At 40.0% G+C, this 21,843-nt stretch overlaps 1 protein-coding gene across 1 annotated transcript; it reads left to right on the top strand.

Annotated features, from left to right (window-relative positions):
- Positions 1 to 99: 99 nt before the first annotated feature.
- On the top strand, positions 100 to 2,719 carry LOC133741944 (uncharacterized). The gene is made up of 8 exons (XM_062169653.1): positions 100 to 448; positions 599 to 889; positions 1,020 to 1,297; positions 1,372 to 1,545; positions 1,671 to 1,778; positions 1,921 to 1,990; positions 2,083 to 2,181; positions 2,266 to 2,719. Exons 1-8 carry the CDS (start codon positions 140 to 142, stop codon positions 2,359 to 2,361), a joined length of 1,425 nt encoding a protein of 474 aa, XP_062025637.1. The 5' UTR covers positions 100 to 139; the 3' UTR covers positions 2,362 to 2,719.
- Positions 2,720 to 21,843: the final 19,124 nt, after the last annotated feature.

Raw genomic sequence — 21,843 nt, 5'->3', positions numbered from 1 at the left:
GGTAAGTGTTAAGAAGATACTAGCAGAAGAGAAAGAAAATATCATTGCTTAGGAAAGAGCCAAATGGGAGTTGGAGATGGAGCGACAAATTGCTAGGGAAAGAGCTGCTTGGGAGGAAAGATTTCAGAAGTTAGAAGCGATGGTTAAGGGAAAAGAGATGCCAGCTGACTCACCCAAACCTGTGACACCGCTGAATGATTTAGGCTCTGGTCAGGGCAGCTGTTCAAGGCTACTTGAACAGGCTGGTTTGAAAGCTATTGAAATTCAAGCCGCCAAAACTGCCAAGAAGAAGTTAGTTTTAGGGGAGGACCAGCAGAAAGTAGTTGAAGAGAATGAAGTCTTTGTGGATGGGGAGCTGAACATCAAACTAACCTCGATTATTGAGGAGGAGGTTAGGAATGATTTAACTCCAAAAAAAAATGCAGTTGTGGAGCAAGTGCAAGTGCCGGTAATTAATCGCTACCCTAGCTTTACTTTCTTTTTCCTTACAATTAGTTTTCTTTTCTTTTCTTTACAATTACATTTGATCAACCATATTGATGACATTGCTGCCTCAAATGTGACTAATGCTTACATATTTTTTGGTTTGAATTAGCAGGTTCAGTCCACCAATATTGTCCAGTCAGGGTGTAAACTTGCGATAGATTCATTGGACAACATAGTGGCTGAAGGAACGATCATTGAAGTGGATGTTGAGTCCAGCAAGCAAACCATCCATGGTGTTCCATTGGTTGAGGAAAATGTCCGAGTGTCGATCACCAAATCTATTGTTGCCAATGCTTTGCTACCAATTCCTATTAAGGATGAGATTCTGTTTGTCCGCGATGCAATTGGTACATGCATTGCTTGGCCTAGAGACTGGGTTATACCCACTGCAGCTGATGCAAAGGTAATGCAGTTTGCTTAAATTATTTGTCATTTTTAACCTTTTTATTCTTACCAAAATGACCATATGAGCTGCTATATTACATCATATAGAAATACTAATCATGCAATGTTATTTTTTATATCAATTGCAGCAACAAAAGCATAAAATTGTGAGGAGGAAAAAGAAGGATACATATGATGATTTTTTTGATCATGATGATTTGGACAAGCTGCCACCCAATTTGCCTCCACCACTTAAGACGTTGGCCACATGGGCTAATGATAACTTAAAGGATGGGATCACCATCCACACAACCTTAGGCGAGGAATTATTTGGATATCGAAAGAAGGTCGCCATCTTCAGAAGGGATGTGTATGCCATGACCAACATGGAGGAGGTTTCTGCCGGCTGCGTTGTGATGTATATGAGGTCTGTAATGCATTTTAAATGGAGTTGTTAATTCAGTGTTATTGAATGATATTTTGAGACTTGTGGTTTTACAGCTTCCTTTATCAAGTGTTGAAGAAATCGAAGATGCTTGACATGATTGGCTTCGTAGATCCTGCTAATACTGGTGTCATTGGCTGTGGAAATCCGACTGAACGGGCTCGTTCGTTGTCAGTTTCTTATGAAAGAGGGAAGCCTGGTCAGATTTTTTTGGTCCCCTATAATTCAGGGTACGAAAGCTTCATTCATGCATTTTTGTTTTTGTAAATATTGACTTTTGATCTCATAAATATAGCAATGCAAGTACCTAGATCAGATTCATGTTGGTATTGATTATCAAAAATTTGAATGCCAGCTGTCATTGGATGTTGACGGTGGCGAACCCCACTGAAGAAGTTGTGTATTTTATGGATCCGCTAAAGAGGCGACTCATCACCGGTGAATGGAGAACTATTGTGGACAAGTAAGTGCAGCTAGCTTGTTGGTTTTTTGTTGGTATTATGTACAAACAATTTAGTCCTCTTTTTTTTTTGCAATCTTTATCGATTCTCAATTTATAAGTTGTTAGTTTCATCATAATTTTGTGTATTATGTTGTTGTTGAAGCTCCATCAAAATATTCAATGCCCAAAAACATAGGAAAGGCCGAAAGACTGTTCAATGGAAAAACTGTGCAGTATGTGTTCCCCATCTAGCTAACTATTTATATTTGCATTTTTCTAGTTCAGGCAAGGTTTATTAGGTACTGAAAATATTTATTTCTTTCAGGGCATTCCGGAGCAGATGGGTGATAAGACTTGTGGATATTGGATTATGCATTACATGAGGGATATAGTAGAGGACAAAAACCAAGAGTGGAGTGCTAAGGTAATCAGTAACTAATTTATTGTACTAGTGATTTATTGGATTAATTATCCATTGTTATGCATAACTAAACTTCTGTCCTTGCAGTGGGAAAGAAAAGCAAATCACTATTACACAATGGAGAATGTTGATGTTGTCCGGGCAGAGTGGGCAAAGTATGTTATGAAGTTCAGAGATAACTAGTGCATGTGTAGGTTTATTAACTAGTGCATCAACTTTTGGACATGGATAGTTGATATATATATATATATATATAGGCCAGATTTTGATTGCAGTACTGCTAGCTATTTTGCTTGTTGTTTAGTTGGTTGCCCACATTGTGTTGTGCTTCTGGTTTATTAGCAAGCAGTACTGCATGCATATATTTTGGTGGCTGCCCAGTTTAGTATATATGGGCTGTTTAGAACTGTGATGTTGATGATTAGGTTCTGATGTTGATGATTAGAACTATGTACCTGAGACAATGGTAGAACTGATGTTGATGATTAGAACTGTGATGTTGATGATTAGGTTCTGATGTTGATGATTAGAACTATGTACCTGAGACAATGGTGGATTAATGGAAATTGCAATGAATGATTTTGGATGTGGATTTTATGGTTTCAGGAATAGCCAATTTTAATTTCCAGAATGCATGCATACCAATTGTACAGGGGACTACTAAAATGTGTCATCACAAACTGCAAGCTACAACAAAAGCACACCAAAATGTGTGGTTGCAGCTGCACAGACATAACACAAAAATCAATAATAAGTCTATTGTCTGTTTGACAATGGGACAACAGAAAATTGTAGTCTGAAAGCCAAAACAACAACATAAGTTAGTTCAAAGTACTGGCTAAAGTGTATAACAACAACAAATAAGTGTGATTGGACGTGATTACAGACAATATAAATTAGTGGTCCTTGTTATATTCAGACCACAAAAATTTGTCGTCGTAATGAGATTGACATAACAAAAATCTATTGTCTAAACCATTTCCCAACATCACATATGTATAATTGAAAAATCTTTCACTCAACACTTAAATGTCATACAAATAAACCATAGAACGACACTTAATTGTCCTCTGATACACATTACAACCACATATAATTGTCGTGTAAAGTAAATTAGCACAACCTTTAAGTGTTGTTATATGAGAGAAGACACTACATATGAGTCTTCATATTTCTTATTTAAAGGCATTCACACCACACAAATAAGTCTTGCAATATGCTTCACAGAATAGTATTTCAAAAAATACTGTCATTGTTTTGTTTATCAAACAATACAAAACAGTTGTTTGAATGCTTTTAAAGAAACAGATCACAATGTTCCCAAAATGCAAAACTCATCAGACGACACATTTTTTATGTCGTCTGAAAATTCAGACGACAGAACTCTTCTGTCGTTCGATACGCCCAAGACACGACATCGTACTAGACGACACATTTTGGTTCGTTCAGACGACAGAACAGTTCTGTCGTCTGAAGGCCTTTTTGACATAGTGATCATATAACAATATATTGTTCTATCTTGTATTTTCAAATTATGGCTTCAAAATTCGACTCTGTGTGGCGGTAAAGGCCTCAAACAAAGTTAAGCCTCTCTCTATATATCCTAAACCACTTATTGAGATAAAATTATATGCTTATTGGGTGAACATGTGATAGCCACACACCTGTATCAAAAGCATGACACGCTCAAATAGAATATTACACTTACAGCACAAGTATATATGCATGCTCTAAATGGAATATGCCAAAGACTAGCTCAGGAGCTCACATGTGCAATACACCCGTTTAAAATAGGATATGTCTACCACCACGTGGTGCTTGCTAAGCTCAGGCGGCATTAACTTAGTCAACATGTTTCAATTACCATTCCAGTTTAAATTATGCATGTGTCATGCATGTGATTATCTAAGTGTGTGTGCCGAAATAACTTGTCAGCATGACATCAATTAAATACTTACTTCAAACATTCAAATGTTGTTTCAATCAATACCCCTACTAAACTCTACCTTACTGTGAGTTTGTGGTCATTCATAAGAATATGAAAATGCATGTTTACACAACTTGTGACTAATTTCATTATCTGCTATCATTCTAGTAACAGGGTATTCACTGATGCTTTGACGAAAATGCACGTCATGTATACATGCATCTAATGCTTATCAAAATTAAAGCCTTTACATATGTTCACATGCTTATAATGTCTGTTTACCATGTATACACATGTACACATGTATTCACCTAGTGCCATGCATATATGTCACCTAATGCCATGCGTATACGTGAAGCAATAATATCACTATGACCGCTGTGACATTCTCGAATATGTGTACATTAAATCTTCATTGCACATATTTAATCAATTTAATTATATGGACAAAAGTGCTAATCATTTGCCTTATCTTATGTTAACGAGACACAAGCACAATTTCAATCAACGAAATCATTAGCCTCCTACTATGGTGCTTCGCCGGAGTAATGAAGCGTTATGTTTGGACAACTCCAACATGATTTTGGTACTTGCATCGATTTCACTTCCAACTTGCTCCAATCGGCATAAGATAAGTAACTATATCTCAATACACACTCTTACAATTAGAGCTATTGTCATGCCTCACTACTAGAATTATGCCCTTAAACATCGGCCAAAAACTGATGAGAAAAAAAAATCCCGACCGATGTCTTAGTGGGTGATGAGAAAGGTCCGGAAAATCCAGACATCGGTTGTTAGCCGATGTCCAGTATCAGTATACACATCGGTTACCCATTATAAATCGATGTAAATACGTTTAAATGTTAACAAACTTGTATGTTTAACTATTGTTAAACCCTCATTTTGTTGCCTTTAATGCTTAAAGAAATATAGATCCTACAACACAACTATGCATTTTAACATCGTTATTCATTTAAGAAACGATGACTAATACTATTTCACACATCGGTTTTATGGTCTTCATCGATGACAATACTTATACTGGACATTGATCTCTATCTAAACACGATGTGCACTAGTTTGTGGCACATCGGTTCCAACATAATAATTTGATCTCCTGTGGTTAATGGAACATCGATTTTCATTTTGAGACTAATGTATTTCTCTCAATGGACATCAGTCTTTATGGTTATAACTGATTTAAACTTTATGTATAGACATCATGTTCTTTAGATGAGGATGATGTCCACAAAATATGTAGCTGCTGCTATAAAATGCAATCCACATTTGACAAGAGTAATTTGAATGTTGGGGTATTCTCCCCAAAATCATTATCCTTGACAGTTCACAAAGTTGACAAAATAAAACCTCAATTAACCTACTACAAGGCTAGCCTAGCAATTACTATTGCAGTTTTGTTCACAATTGCTACAGTCACTTCATCTACTACAAAAATGTTAAACAAAAGCAGAGTCTGTAAGTAGTCAGCCACTTCAATAATAGTTTGTTCATCGTCTTCCCATCAAAGTTGATGAAGTCAACATCGTCTACTGGTAACCCACAGTAGATATCCTCGTTCTGCATGGTGATCTTGGAAACTTTCCTGAAACCAAGGAACCAAGGAACTTATCTCAGATACTCCCAGTATTCAACACTTTCAGTGAATAATCATAATCAAGATATAAAAAAAGTTATGGCCAGCATTCAGCACTCTGATGCAACGACATTCTTTCCTTAATTGTACTAAATTTGTTGTGCAATCAGGAAAGAAACCGATCAAAAATTGAACTCCATTGATTGTCATCTCAAGAAAGAATAGTTTCATAGCTTGAAGCATATATAGAGGAGTTACCTTAACAGCTACTGGAACAAGCTCGGCTCATTCTACCGATAGCTTAAGCCAAACTCCCTTCTTTCCCTGCAATCAAATGGAATTATTGAGTACATGTTTAGGGTACAAGCTAATACAAGGATATAATCATCACTAAAACCATGTTTGGACAACAAGCTTGAACTAATGCCTCTGATTATGCAAATAGGCAAAGTATAAATGTTGGTTTCAGCTATGCTTTCAATATATGGTCAGCTAATGTTTCTGCAAAGACCTATAGGAAACATGTCTGCAAATTTACGAAGCACAAGAAAGTACAACAAATTATGTACACACACACACACACACATATAATTATTCTTGTTTTGAAGGACTAGAGTATTCAGATTCCGTCACTTCTGATGAGGCAGTAGATGACATGGAACTGCTAGCATTTGCTCCATTGCTTATGCTCTTTAATGCTACTGCAGGGTTTCTTTGAGGATTGTTATCTGCAGTAGCTGCTGCCCCTTCATCTGCTAATCTCTTCATCATGTTCATGATAGTTGGCACCAACTTGGTGGATAAAGAGAGAAGTCCCATAAGCTGTAGCCACATTAGCCAACAATTATTAGGGCAACTCTGGTAAAACATTTTACAATTTCTCATATTTGAGAACCTATAACCCGAGTCCATTCTCAAACAATTAACTAAATATCATTAAGCCAACTATTATGGTTAACTACTTCAGCATGATAAACTGGAATTTTTTTTGGCCCAGACACTCTTCAAAGTTCAAACTATATGACAAATTAAAACTTTCAATACTACATCAGGAAACAACTCTTTCATAACTGATTTTTGTTGCTAGACTAGAGCTATATAAGTGACTAGCACTCTCATAATCCAACTATAATTTTTTGCTTTCTAAGACATTTCCACTGTAAAAGTGCAATTTTGTATATTTAAGATAGCTTATGATTGACCAAAACTGAATATCTAACTTATATTTTGAAACCATCTTGTAAGCAAACCAAATAGATTAGGTAAGACAAGAACAATAAACAATTAGAACAAAGTTTGATACTCACAACGCCATTGCAGAATTCGGCCGAGGTGTCTAGCTGCATCCATAGTGCTTTAAATAGTAAAAAGCCAACGAAGATGACCAGCAGATATAAAGGATTTCTGCCATTAAGATACAAAAATAGATAAGTACAGATAAACACCAACAACTTCATCTATCCTTGGTACAAGAAAAGTATGTACCCTCTTCTCATCAAAAAGAATCTCTTCTGAATTTCCACCCAAGGAATTCTCAATTTCCGTCTGCTCATCCGCCAGCATTCTAGACTTGTCAGACTTTTTCATATGCAGACAATCAATGTAAGTCTGCAATCAAAAGAAAAAGATCATTGTATGCATTATAGGCAGCCACCTCAATGACAAGAGCTTGACCTTTAACGGAGTAAAAGACGGAAGCATGCCTTGAATAATGATTTTACAGTTCTTTGTGTTGGTCCAACTCTTACTCTCAAAGCCCGATATATATATCCCAGTAACCTATTGGAAACAAACAAATTGACCAGATAAACAAAATATATCTTTATCTTTCTTAGGACTGACAAATTATAACAAGCAATCACCAAACTGTTCCTCATTTCTGCAGCCCACAATAGCAAATACCAAATGCATATCTTAGAATGCCAATTTGTAAGTCTAAATCATCACAATGACCATATAGATATTTCTACTCCACGAAACTGTAGAAGTATCCCACTCCGAAACTAATACATTAGCAACAAAATCTAACAACGTTCATTGTACGTACTAATCAATGCCGTTACTTTTATAGTGCAAAACATATATGAATGTAACCATTATAAGCATGCACTTCCATAAACGTAAACAACATCCTATCATTGTCCTTATGTAGGATTTCCCTCCCCAAAACACCATCGCCGTTTATGTCCAACAATTTATATATGAACTCTTCAATATCATCTCTTGTTCCCTTCTCATAAGTCCCCTGCAACACGCACAACGAATCAAACACCACAGAATGAGCAGTCAAAAACCAAACAAACACCACACTTCACAACTAGGTTCAACAGAAAGTACTTACTTTGGCTACCACCAGGTCTTCAAATGTGAGCTTCTGGTCTTTCCGTTGCTGGGTTACTAAATCAAACATCCTATCCCCAAAAGGACCATGAAGCCCGAGATAAGTCTGCGAAGGCGTAAAGCTATAGCTAGTTAGACAGCAACTACCATGATCACAAAATAATGAAAATCACAAAAGAATGAAACTTTATGGAAACTGAGAGGGGAGTGAAGAAAGTGACCTGAAAAACCGAGGGAGAGATAAATTGGCCGTCGCTGTGTGACTGAGCAGCCAAGGACTCAAGTAGGGACTTGAGATCTTCAAGCACAGTATGAGTGAAAGCTCTGCAGTCAATTCAAAATCGTAGTCAATTTGTGTGTGTGATTGATTAAGGCGCTGTCTGGTTATAGTTGGAGAGAGAGAGAGAGAGGAACCTGGAGGCGGAAGCAAAGCGAGGATCTCCGTGAGGAGGTGACTGAGCGTTGTCCATCTTTTCTGCTTTCCCTGTTCTGCAGTTTGCAAACTGATCTAGATATCTGGAACACGATTTATACGTTCTTGTAGTTTCTGAGCGAGGATTTAATGGCGGTGGCCATGGCAGCAACAGACTATTCAACTTGGCCGCCGGCGAAGGCTTCGAATCCAAGGCCATATAGAGGAGATCTGAAGGAGGAGACTCGTTCTCCTTGGAGGCTTCATGCTTTCACGGAGGCTTGCCGGACTAGGGTTTGGTGATTGGGGCGGCTCCATCGTCTCCCATAAGAAATTGTGGTGCAGATAGACTTCATCTCAGTCAATTTCAGAGAGGGACGGAGAGGATTTAGAGAGAGAATGTGAGATTCTGAGACACAGAGAGAGGGAGAGGGAGAGAGAGAGTAGGGTTTGGAAAGACAAGGGAGCGAGAGAGAAGGAGAAGAGAGATAGGTGATGGTCGGAGGCGGAGATGGAGGAGGAGAACGAGGTAAGGTCGGGGACGTGAAGAAGGAGGCGCTGAAGTCAAAGTGAGAGTCTATTCATTAGGGTTCGAAACTTTCAAAGTGAAAAAAAGACCAAGTGTTGGGGGGAATGAATTTTGATCCCCACGTTTCTCAAACTTTTTAAGTTAGTCCCTCCGCATATTTTCAAAATTTTTGAATGAAAGTTTATACATTGGTTAATTTGACGACTGATGTTAATAATAACAATAGAAATCGAAAATTTCATAAATCGATGTTAGCACGGCTTTTTACATCGCGTGTAATCCCGACCGATTTAATAGTGGTGATGTCTGATGGCATAATTCTAGTAGTGCCTTTAGATGGTTTTAATAACTTTTAAAGCATGCTTACACCATAGATTAATTTTAGTAGCACACCTACTAGGCTTACATATTATTGCCATGCCTTAACATGTCTCCATGATCTCTAAGCATGTTTACAACAATTCAAAAATGTTATTAGCAACTTTACTACAAGTACTTGCTATACACATGCCATGCTTAAATCAATTTAATGTGACACTCACTTAAACAAACTATGCCATGTCTAGAAGCTTGTGATACTTGTGACTTAATTAAACATGCTCGGATAATTATTTGCTCGGGTTACGACTCGTTTGGGTATCGAGCATGGCCACGACTTGTTTGGGCCACGCCCCGCATGCTCGCACAGCGCCTACCCGCTCAACTACACCCAACTTGCTCGAACATAACCAAACTTGCTCAAACATGTCCAACATGCTTTAGTTAAGCTCCAAGTTCACAAACGCTTCATAATATTTCACCGGGAGCTACTCCCAAAATTTTATATGGACACCCATCACACTTGCAACTATCTAATATGCATGTCACATGGCCATAAGATCCATATATTATTACTTGCTATACTTATTTGTCATTGTTCAAACAATTACAAACTTTACATATTCTCTATATGTAAAATATTTGGTCTAGCCTCCGGGCACCATACTTTGTCAAACTTTCCCCACGGGAAAAAGACCTAAACGGGTCTAGACTCCACGACTCTGTGGTCCACCACCAACCGCCAAGCGGTAAGGCAAACGCCTCATAATGACGATAACTACTACGCGGCATTGCAGTCAAACTTTTCTCCTTCGGGAAAGAGTAAAGGGACCAGTTAACGTAGCCCACGACAACCATTGATCCTGCAGTGAACCCCCGACGCTTGGGTATCAAAGATTAGGTTCGCTACCTAACGCCCCCACTGCTTATACGCAGCTCCCCTCATCAAAAATTTTCCGACCATACGGAGGTCTATAGCCAGAAGTGGGGGACTCCTCGGATGGCCTAGCAGGGGCCCACCAGAAAGGGCATAAGCGTTCGCTCCGACAAATTTTAGATGGACGACTCACTTGCACTAATTATGCTCGATATACGGCACAAAGCTACGCTTTGGTATCAACCCCGCAAGAAAGCTCTCCTTGACTGGGGACTTCGGGGACTTGTACATACAACCCAGCATAATTAGCAACGGTCATGCTCATGCCTCAGGGCATCACATTCGAGCTTTAACGCTCACGCTTCCGCGGCACCCCCCGAGCTTCCCGCTCACGAGCTCTAACGCTCACGTCTCCGCGACACCCCCCGAGCTTCCCGGCACCCCCGAGCTTTCACGCTCACGCCTTCCCGGCATCCCCGAGCTTTCACGCTCATGCCTTCACGGCACCCCCGAGCTTCCCGCTCTCGCCTTCCTGGCACCCCCGAATTTTCATGCTCACGCCTTCCCGGCATCCCCGAGCTTTCATGCTCACGCCTTCACGGCACCCCCGAACTTCCCGCTCACACCTTCACGGCATCCCCGAGCTTTCACGCTCACGCCTTCCCCGCAATCCTGAGTTTTATGCTCGCGCCTTCCCGGCATTCTCGAGCTTTACACTCTTATCCCCTCAAAATAGTACACGTTAATGGAACATTGAATTCTTCTACCATTTGTTGTTTGCAACAATCGAATTCTTTTCGCGTTCCATTAACACGAGCGAAAACCAAACTAACACAAGCGTTCGCGTATTCATCGTTTACGAATTACAAACGCTTGCCTTCATGGCACTCATGCAACTTACACCGAGCGTAACCTAAACCTCATCAACTCGACCTCGTTCGTCCTCTTGCGAGCACCACGCGCATCATATGCAATTCATATGCTTATTCGAGATATGTTCACACAACCATACGCATTCTCGAGTTTATACGTCATAATCGATCGTACTCTGCGCCATTCGCATGTATACATCAACATGTATCATGCACCTCATACATTCGTATATGCCAATGCATATCATTGCAACTCACATACGTTGCCCAATACAACAAGCATCCTACGTGCGCACGTTCCTATCTTTGTTTTACAGGTTAAAGAGTCCCTTCTTGCTTAAGGAGTTCGGGGACTTGTAGGGGCTAGACGCCTCTCAGACGTTACTTATGCTTGATGACATCATGTGTATAACTCCCCAACCAAGAAGCTCCTCTTACTTGGGGACTTCGGGGACTTGTACATACCTCCAACAATATGGAGGATTTGCTACATCACCAAGCATAAGTAACACTCTCTTAGGGGGGCCCACAAGCCATGGTGGGGCCCAACCAAGACATACATCTCGTACCTCGACACTCAAGCTACCCCGTGGTGGTCGAAAGCTGCCAAGAGCTTACCGGGAAGTCACCTTCCCGACCTTGCCAAGATGCCTCCATGATAAGCTTTCTACACTAAAATAGAGGTTTCTTGTCCCACATTGGAAAACATGTAAAGAAAGGAGCCTCCCTCCCCTATAAAAGGAGACTCCTTCCCACTTACTCTACCATCCCATTACATCTTTTGTAATCGCCTTGGGCCGCAAGGCCCAAACACACATAGTACAATATTCAAGTGGACATAGTCTCCCGCTAAGGTGGGAGACGAACCACTATATTTCTTGTGTCTCGCTCTCTCTCTCTCTCCTTCTCTAAAGCTAACTAGAGCCATCGGGTCTAACGTTAATAGTAGGTTAGAGTTTGATTTAATTGTTGCACTCATCTAATTTAATTGATGCACAAGTATTATCTTTTTTGGTTATATGCTATACTTTTTTTTTTTTTGAAAAAGACTGACAACTCCACGCAATAACCCGTCCCAAAATTTTTGTTTTTTTTTATTTTATTTTCTTTTTTCTCTTACGGGCAGTACATTTTTTGAGAAAGAGTGTTTTCTGGTTTAGAATCTATTATGACTTAATGAGAGTTTAATTAGGAGTTATTAGTCAGTCTAGAATTTATTTGGGATTTAGAATGTATGTTGTTATAGAAGGTTAATGAAGGAAATGTTGAATTTAAATTCAAAATTTATGTTGCTTTTATGTTGTAATAGAAGGTTAGTGAAGGAAATTTTGGATTTCAATCTAGAATTTATGTTGTTACAGAAAGTTAAGGTAGGGTAGGGTAAGGGGATTAAATTACCATCCCCATACCCGACTTCATTCTCCATCCCCGTACCCTCTCCAATCCCAGTAATAAGATACTAGGGATTCCCCGTCCCCATTGGGGATTAGGTCCCCGTACCCACCCAAATCCCCGTTAACAATATTACTAATTTATTATATAAAAATTTATACAAATAATTATGGATTGTAAAATATGAAGTTAAAATCAAACATCAAAATAAAATAAATTTTGTATTTCAATCAAGGAAAATTAACATGTTGATAAAGATCTTTTATTAAAAAAAATCTTCCCTTTTTTGAACATATTTATTAATAAAATTTAAATATTGACAAAAACATGAAGTTTACATAAATATTTATTTATAAATAATATCAAAAATAGTTATAATAAATAATATATATATATATATATATATATATGTATTTCAGATGATTCTTATTGGGTGGGTATGGGGATGGGGATCAAAATACCATCCTCGCCCTGTACCCGATTTCAGAATTCGAATACTGGGGATCCCCATCCCCGTTACCCGAATTTCTTCGACCCTATGGGTACCCTACCCAATGGGGATTTTTGCCATCCCTAATTTGGGAAATTAGAATTTATGTTGATGAGGAAAGTTAGGGAAGGGAATTAGGAAATTCAATCCAATTCCATTAGGAATGGGTTAAAGAAGAAAACCGATTGTAAGGAGAGTTTTGTCTTTTCTTTTTCTTCTTCTGTTCAACGAGAGAAAGAAGAGAGTTTCTTTTGGGCACCTTGGTGGATGATGCAAACTACGAAGGAGGGACTACTAGTGTGGAGCAGGAACAAGGCTAGGTGCATTTTCTCTTTCCGAGGTAGGGGTTTCTATTCAAATGATAGATATATATTTAATGCATCTCTAATTTTTTGTTTTTTTTGTGTGAATTGCATTGCTATCGTATAAATATTTATGTAATGCATGTTTTATCGGCTACGTGCCATGGTATGAGCTTGACTTTGCGGATAGTAATGGAAATTAATGGCTTGTATTTGTTGCAAATGTAAATGATTGCATGTGGTACCTCTACAGTAGAAAGTATTGCCGACAACGTTTGTCGCCTACCGGAGACATGGGGATATCATTTGTTTTGGGGGGGGGGGGGGGGGGGGGGAATGTTATGTGTAGGTGAATCCAAACCTCGTAGGCACCAGGGGTTCAGGCGAGTCCGTGCATGTGCACAAAGAAGGGAATATCGATTATACCGATGTTGGTGATTCTGATATGGGATATAGATGGTCGTATAGTCAATTATACCGTTTTGTATGATTTGGACTTGGAGATCGCGCGGAGGATAAGATGACGCAAAATGGGTTGCGGAAGGGTGGAACAAGGGTTCAATATGAAGGATTGGAGTTTGAGGTGTGAGTGTTGCTTAGTGCTTGTGTGCGTTTCTTGCTTCACCTAAAAAGTTATTGAGACATGAGTGTGTGAGGATGATTTTCCTCAATTGAGCGGTGGTAGCTCATCACTATGTTATTATTATTCTTGCAGGTAAGATTACTCCTCATTGAGATTCCGGGTGCAATGGGTGTGAGCTAAAGAAACTTGTGATTTCTCTTTTCTGTTGGTAATTTTCGGGACATGCTGGACTTTTTCCACTTTTCAATTTTTCTTTATAATAATGGGATCTACTTTGTGAGAAGCCCTGGAATTGTTATTTTGTCAAACTCAAGATTTTCTTGTAGACTTTTTATTTTTTATTTTTTTATTCTGGACGACAATGTAACTCCCCACCCTACCCCTGATGTCAGTGAGATTTGAACCCATGACCTCCACAGTGTTAGTTAGGCTAGCTAACCAACATGACACGACTCACCGACTTTAGTTTTCTTGAATTTTCATAGAAGGATTTATGTTTCTTCTAGAAAATGACCGGAAAGTCATTTAAACCGTTACTAAATGATGAATTTATAAAGGGGAAAATTCTATTTAGTCCCTGTACTATGACTTTGTCATCGTTTCAGTTCCTGACATTCTAATTTAATCTAAAAAGTCTCTGATGTCACAATTTCCGTCTAATAGGTCCTCACTGTTAAGATTCCTTCAAATTGGGCCATTAACTTGCTGACATGGCAATCCATTCTACGCCACCTCAGCACGATAGTGGTGAAACGTCCAATATAATCCTCTGTTATTTCTCCTTTCATTTTTTTTCCTTTTTAATTTCTTTTATTGCCCTTTTTTTTCTTTTCTTCCTACCTTCTTCTTCTTCTTCACACCCAAACCACCATAACCACCACCACCAACCACCAAGCTCTCCCACTCCCCCCCCCCCCTCTCTCTCTCTCTCTCTCTCTCTCTCTCTCTTCACTAAAAGGAAATCTAGAAAGAGGGTCTTATCATCACTATCAGTAGACATGGGTCTTATCCCATCTTGATCGAACTCATCAGACCACCATCATCAAAATGGGTCTTACCCATGATTTCACCAACATCGAGTTGCAAAACTTCAATTTCATAGTAATCTCAATCAAAATCAAGGTTAATTTAGAAACCCAATTTGTGAATAATCAATTCAATCGCTAAAAGAACATTCATTTCACAATCCAATGTCACCAGCAACACAACCTAAACCCCAATTCCAAATCAAATTTCTCTGTTTTTTGGGAACCAAGAAGACCCCAAAGTCCTCACTGATCAAAGCCAAAAATACCCAAAATCTAGATTCTAGTTTTGATTCTTTACAAAACCCAACTCGAATTTACACAAGCAGACGAATCAAAGAAGCAGAGAAAGTTGAGAGTTTGCCTGATCAAAAAGATGACATCTTGCCGAACCACAGAAGAACCAGAGTCAAAGATGACATGTTTACGAAATTTGAAGCTCGTCGGAGGAAAATGAGGAGGCGAAGCTCTTCCCGACTTGGCCCAATTTGTTTATAGTGAGTTTTCATTTTCTGGAGATGGTGGTGGGATTAAGGTGAGTTGAATTTTCGATTGTTTCATAGATGCAAAAGATTGAATTTTTGATTTTGGGTATCCATTCGGGTTCGAGCACAGGATATCCAAGCCGCAACCACAGCACAGGTCATCGCAGCCAAACCAACTCTTCCGCTATCCCTTTCGTTCTTACTTTCCCGAACAACGAGTTCCCGGTCACCACCTCCATCATCACCGTCGCCGCAAACACCACATGCACATCCCCCAAATCCCTACCTTCACTACCACCAAAATCCTCACAAAACCCACAAATCCTGACACACAAAACAACAATTCCACATTCAAGAACAGCAAGAACAAAAACTACATGCCCTTCCTTCTTTCCAAAATCGAAGCCCTAGAACCAGTAGTGTAATGCCTGCTGCTGCCTACTCATCTTCTTCTTCCTCCTTGCCTTCAATTCAATCCCAAATTGAAACCTCCTCTGGAGAAATTGCGGATTGTGATGTTTCCTTGGCTACTTCCTCTGCTTCGTTCATCGGGTTCTCTTCGTTTGGTCTCATGGAGTGACTTTGTTTCGGGTTCCGAAACAAGAGTGTCTTCTTCGGCTTTGAGGTTGGATTTGATGAGAGGAAGAAGAAGGGCTAGGTGATGAGGTCGATGCTTGGGTAAAGGAACAAGAGGAAGACGAGATTGCAGCAAGAACTAAAAAGTTTTAACTAAGAGGGGAGGCTAGGGTTATTCTCGACATTTTAACATCCACCACGCTTACGTGGCGTTGAGTTGGCGTTTACTTATCTGCCACATCAGGCAGTTAACGGACTATTTAGATGACGAGGACCTATTAGATGAAAATTGTGACCTCATGGACTTTTCAGACTAAATTAGAATGTCAGGAACTGAAACGATGACAGAGTCATAGTACAAGTCATAGTACAATGACTAAACATTAATTTCTCCAATTTATAAATAATGGAAATTCTCTTAATTGTTTTACAATTTATTTTATTTTAATTTTATTCTCCCTCTTTTAATTCACGCTCTAACTCGAGAATATTCTTTCTCTCAGGATGGGGCGTGACACTCTAATAATAATAATATATAATTACAACTGGATAGATGTAGCAAATACATTAAAATGAAAAATAACAGCAACAATATTAAAAGCAGCAAAGGGTAACCTAGCAAGGATACTAAGGAATGCGATAACGCATTCGATGAAGCACTAGACATAACTTGAGCTATGTAAAAAGTTACCAATGAAATGACCAACCATACTTCCATGCACAAGAATACGTCGAACAGAGGGTAATCTTCTATCAATGTAACCGGTAGTATGACTAATCCATATTCCACACAAATTAATGTGTTGAATAAAGAGAATTCTTCTACTTAAGTAACCGAAGAACCAAATTCAAAGCATAGCAAAAAGTAAAGCCCATAAATCTCCTGGATCCTAAATATGAATCCAAATAGCAGCAAGCCCTTACACCTCTTCCATATCAAAGGCCTAGGACCAATTGAATTTTCTCCAGGCACCCCAGCAGACTCTAGGCACTCATTAGACCATGGTAACCTTCTGTGGAGCCTTACGTTCATTCCACCAGCACCTGCGCTTAATTGCACACTGCCGTCACTTACTGGTGCCTGACTACTGCACCATCGTTGCCTGCTGTCTGTGCCACCGTTACTCACCGAAAGGAATCCTCTGAACAGAACCCCTGCTAAAATGATCTGTAAAGTCGTGAACGCTAGAATCCGATGCAGTTTATTGTGCCAATTTACCTATAATCATGGTCGAAGAATGACCCCTCTCAATCCCCTCATCCAGCCTCTACATCACCAAACCAAAGCCGATGTCCGTCATTGACTTTAGACACGCTCGGATTGGTCAAAGCCAGCCAACATTTAGCACTGTCTTGATCTGGAAAGGTTGCACCACAACCTCATCCCCCCACGAAACAAGAAGGCTAAGGTTAGATTAGATTTGAAAGATATGGATTGGCGCAGACAAAAACCATGGTCTGGGAACGACATAAGCCTTGTGCAAAAGAGCCGGCACCGAAATCAGCACCGAAAAGGGTTATCCATTGATGATGGAGGAAGGTTATGAGACGCCAAAAGCGGCACTATCGTAACCCTAGCAGAGAAAGCCCGCCATGTAGTTTCATTATGTTCGTTATAGGCTATACTTAAATTCTCTTCAAATTGAAAAGGAAGGCAATGAAAAGTTTCTATTAGAAAAATAATATTTTAATAAATTTTCATGAGTCGAGTTTAACAAATTCAATTTACTCACGAGCTTGACGATCTGAATATATCCCCCCTGTTAGCGTGAGTCATGGTACAATATTAGGAATGGAATATATTGTAATTATATTGATTGTATCGTAGTTAGTACTTACCTGTTCTGTGTGTGGTAGAGAATAGAGACGTAAGTCGATTGTATTCCTGTAATCCTCTTTATACCTCCATTGTGAGATGAATCAAATCATCAGAAAATTTATTCTCTCAGTCTTGTTCTTTTTGACTTGGTATCAGAGCAAAGATCTGAGAGGACTTTGTCTTTTATTTTCTATATTTTATTTTTCAAGTTCAAGGAATTAATTCAAAAAACCCCATTGTTAGGGTTATTGTTCTTTCAACGGCGTTATTATCCCGTTGTTATCTTCCTTGCATCAACGTCCGTCCAAGAACGATCTGACCATCTTCTTCTTGGACTTCGAAGTTATCTGTCAGCCTTCTTCGACGTCAGGCCAGCTGTCTTCAAGCCGACGTCATCTGTCACTTTCCAGGTCGGCTTCATCTTTCCAGATCGCCCTCTTGGACTTCGACGTCATCTGCCACCTCCAACCGACAGCAGCCCAGACCGGTTTCTTCACTTCAGCCGCAGCCCAGATCGGTTTCATCTCTCAACTCACGTCCCATCTCGGTCCTCCACTCTGGCATCTCCCAAATCAATACGTTGCCCAGTCCCCGGCATCATCACCCAGTTCCAGCGTCGTTGCAAGGTACCCAGATCGCTGGCTTCCTCTGATTCAAACCGCCGGCTTCTCTGGTCGCAAGTCACTGTTGCTATCAACCCGTGCAACAGGTTCTAAAAAAAAATCAAAAAAAAAAAAAAAGGTTACTGCAAGTTCTGTTACTATTATTGTTTGAAGTCTTCTGTTCCTTTTATTCAATTATTCCGCTGCGTATTCTGTGATTTTGTGAATTTGCTATTATATTATTGCGATAGGTGGTGATGGAAGTGAAGGTTAGAGTTCCAAGATCAATGAGGTCCAAAAAGTTGAGGTTTCAGTCCGAAGTTCAGACGGTGGTTCTTTTGGAGGTACGAAACTCAATGGTACCAATTTTCGAACGTGGAAGAAGATTATGTATGTTCATCTTCTGGACATACACAAGATGGGACATGTGACTGGAACAACCAAAGCTCCTAGTGAGGAGGATGTGGATGCATATACCAAGTGGGAGGATGATGATGGATCTGTGATGACAATCTTATTCAAAGCCATGACTGAAGATGTGCTACAGTTGGTGGAAGAGTGTGAGACTGCTAAAATAATATGGAAGACATTGGGGGATCTGTATACAAATGAGTCTGATTTTATACAAGTTCATGAATTAATGTGCAAAGCTACCAGTATGCAACAGAATGGGCAACCAGTAGCTTTGTATTTCACCAAGCTGAAGAATGTATGGGCTGAAATTGATCAGAAGCGTCCTTGCAAGATCAAGAATCAGGAAGATCTTGTGTGGTACCAGAAGGTTAAGGAACTTGACAGGGTTCATTTATTCTTGAGTGGGCTTGATGAGAAGCATAGCAGTGCCAAGGGAGAATTACTCAGAATGACTGACCCTCCTAGTCTCAACACAGCTTTTACATACATCCGTAAGGATGAGTCTCAGTAGGAAAGTATCAAACATGCACAGGTTGAAGTGTCTAGCCTAGCCATTCAAGCCAAGTCACGAACACCTTTTCTTCAGCAGCAGAGTTCAGTCCCACCACATCAGCAAGCTTTCCCACCAAGTTTCACCAACCGCCCTCGTCCCCAATGCTCTTATTGCAACGACCTTGCACATGTTCGAGAGACTTGTTGGAAACTGAATGGGTATCCTAAAAAGAAGGGCTATCGTCCTAAGGCGAAAGCAGCTACAGTTCAGTTGGTCCAAGAACCAGATTTCTATGGCGTGGCAGGACAGGATCATCATATCGCAGGTGGGGCAACTCCTATAGCCTCTATAGCTAGTCGTGGTAAGATTGGTATGACTTTAAAGGTTTCTAACTTTGTTGGTTCTGATACATGGATTATTGATTCTGGTGCCTCCGATCATATGACTTATGATAAATCGTATTTTACCGAATTGTCCTCCCCACAGTGTCCTATGTCACCAATGCCAATGGTGAGGCCTTTCATGTGTTAGGGTCAGGATCAGTTCGTATTACTCCTACCTTAGAACTTCATAATGTGTTATATGTGCCTGCCTTATCTCATCACTTAATATCTGTTCCACAGTTGAATACTGAGTCTAAATGCTCCGTAACCTTTTATCCTATGTGTGTGATTTTTCAGGATCTTCTCACTAGGGAGATAATCGGTCGGGGGTATCTGAGGGGTAGGTTGTTCCATCTGGATCAGACATACGCAGGGGAGAAACCAGGAGCACAGTCCCGCGCCGCTTTGACTTCGAGTTCTGATAAGTTAAGTGAAATTTGGTTGTGGCATCGCCGGTTAGGCATCCATCTTTTAGTCTTATGAGAAAAATCATGCCTACTCTGTTTATTGGTGTGGATGAGTCTGTCTTACATTGTGAAACATGTGTTTTGGCCAAGAGTCATCGTGTTACTTATTCTCCTAGTGTTTCTAATAAAAGTGTTATTCCTTTTGAGTTAATTCATTCTGATGTTTGGGGATCTTGTAGAGAGCCCACAGTATCGGGTATGAGATACTTTGTGTTGTTTATTGATGATTGTACAAGATTGTCATGGGTTGCTCTTCTTAAAACCAAAGATGAAGACTTTCCAGCTTTTCAAACTTTTCGTACTCTAGTTCAAACACAATATCATAGCACCATTAAAGTCCTTCGTTCTGACAATGGGGGAGAATATGTTAACCATGTTTTCCAAGAGTTTTTCAAAACCCATGGGATTGTTCACCAAACTACATGTCCACAAACACCAGAACAAAATGGAGTGTCCGAAAGGAAAAACCGTCATTTACTTGATATGGCTCGTGCTCTTCTCTTTAGTGCTCATATGCCTAAGTATCTTTGGAGCGATGCTGTACACACTTCCTCTCATCTTATCAATCGCCTTCCATCTAGTGTCCTTCAGGGAAAAATTCAATTTGAGGTTCTTGCATCCCATGTCTCCTTGCCCTCATTTCATAATCTTACAGCTCGTGTTTTTGGTTGTGTTGCCTTTGTCCATGTTCCTAAAAACCAGAGATCTAAGTTGGATGCCCGGGCGCTTAGATGTGTGGTTGTTGGCTATGGAGGCTATCAGAAGGGGTACAAGTGCTATCATCCACCCACCAGAAAGTATTATGTCACCATGGATGTTACTTTCTTTGAGGACATGACCTATTTTTCCTCTTCAGATACAACTCTTCAGGGGGAGAATTCATATTTTGAAGAGCTGTATCATGGAGAGGGGGAGGAATCAGAAGAAGGAGAAGAAGTCATGCAGGCATGAGGTTTTTTGACGGAGCCAGTTAAGACCATCAACCCGTCACCTCCAGAAGCAGGATCTCCAGACATCCAGGCACCAGTTTCAATCATTGAAAATGAAGTTGAAGACACAACTGCTCCTCCAGTTACGGCTCCTACGCCTGACCCACAACTTCTTGGTACTGAAGATCATTCATCCGAGGTATGTCCACCCATTGGTACTAGTAGTAGACTAGTAGTGAGTCTAATGTTGGGCAAAATGTGTTACCAAATAGGGCTACTAGGTGTCAACCAGCCAAAAGATTTGAACCTACTCTTACTGCTAAATCAAAATACCCAATAGCTAATTATATGTCCACTAGGAGGTTGTCTAAGTCATATGAATCATTTGTGAATCAAATATCTGCTCTATCAGTACCTAACAAAGTACATGATGCTTTGGGGGATCCAAAGCGGAGGAAGGCAATGGAGGAAGAGATGAAGGCATTGCAGAAGAACAATACTTGGCAACTTGTGCCTCCACCACAAGGCAAGAAGGCTGTAGGTTGTCGTTGGGTGTTTACCGTGAAGCATAATGCAGATGGATCAGTGAGTCGATACAAAGCACGCCTTGTAGCAAATGGGTTTACTCAGACGTATGGTATAGACTACACTGAAACATTTGCTCCTGTTGCCAAGATGAACACTATTCGGGTTTTGCTCTCGTTTGCTGCTAGTTTAAACTGGCCACTCCGACAATTTGATGTCAAGAATGCGTTCCTTCATGGAGAGTTAGCCGAGGAGGTGTACATGAGCCTTCCACCTGGTTATGTAGTTGCTTCTCCTGGTGATTTTGT

The sequence above is a fragment of the Rosa rugosa genome, chromosome 4 (genome assembly GCF_958449725.1).
Source record: "Rosa rugosa chromosome 4, drRosRugo1.1, whole genome shotgun sequence".
Lineage (NCBI taxonomy): Eukaryota > Viridiplantae > Streptophyta > Magnoliopsida > Rosales > Rosaceae > Rosa > Rosa rugosa.
This window is presented reverse-complemented; position numbering and strand designations above follow the sequence as displayed.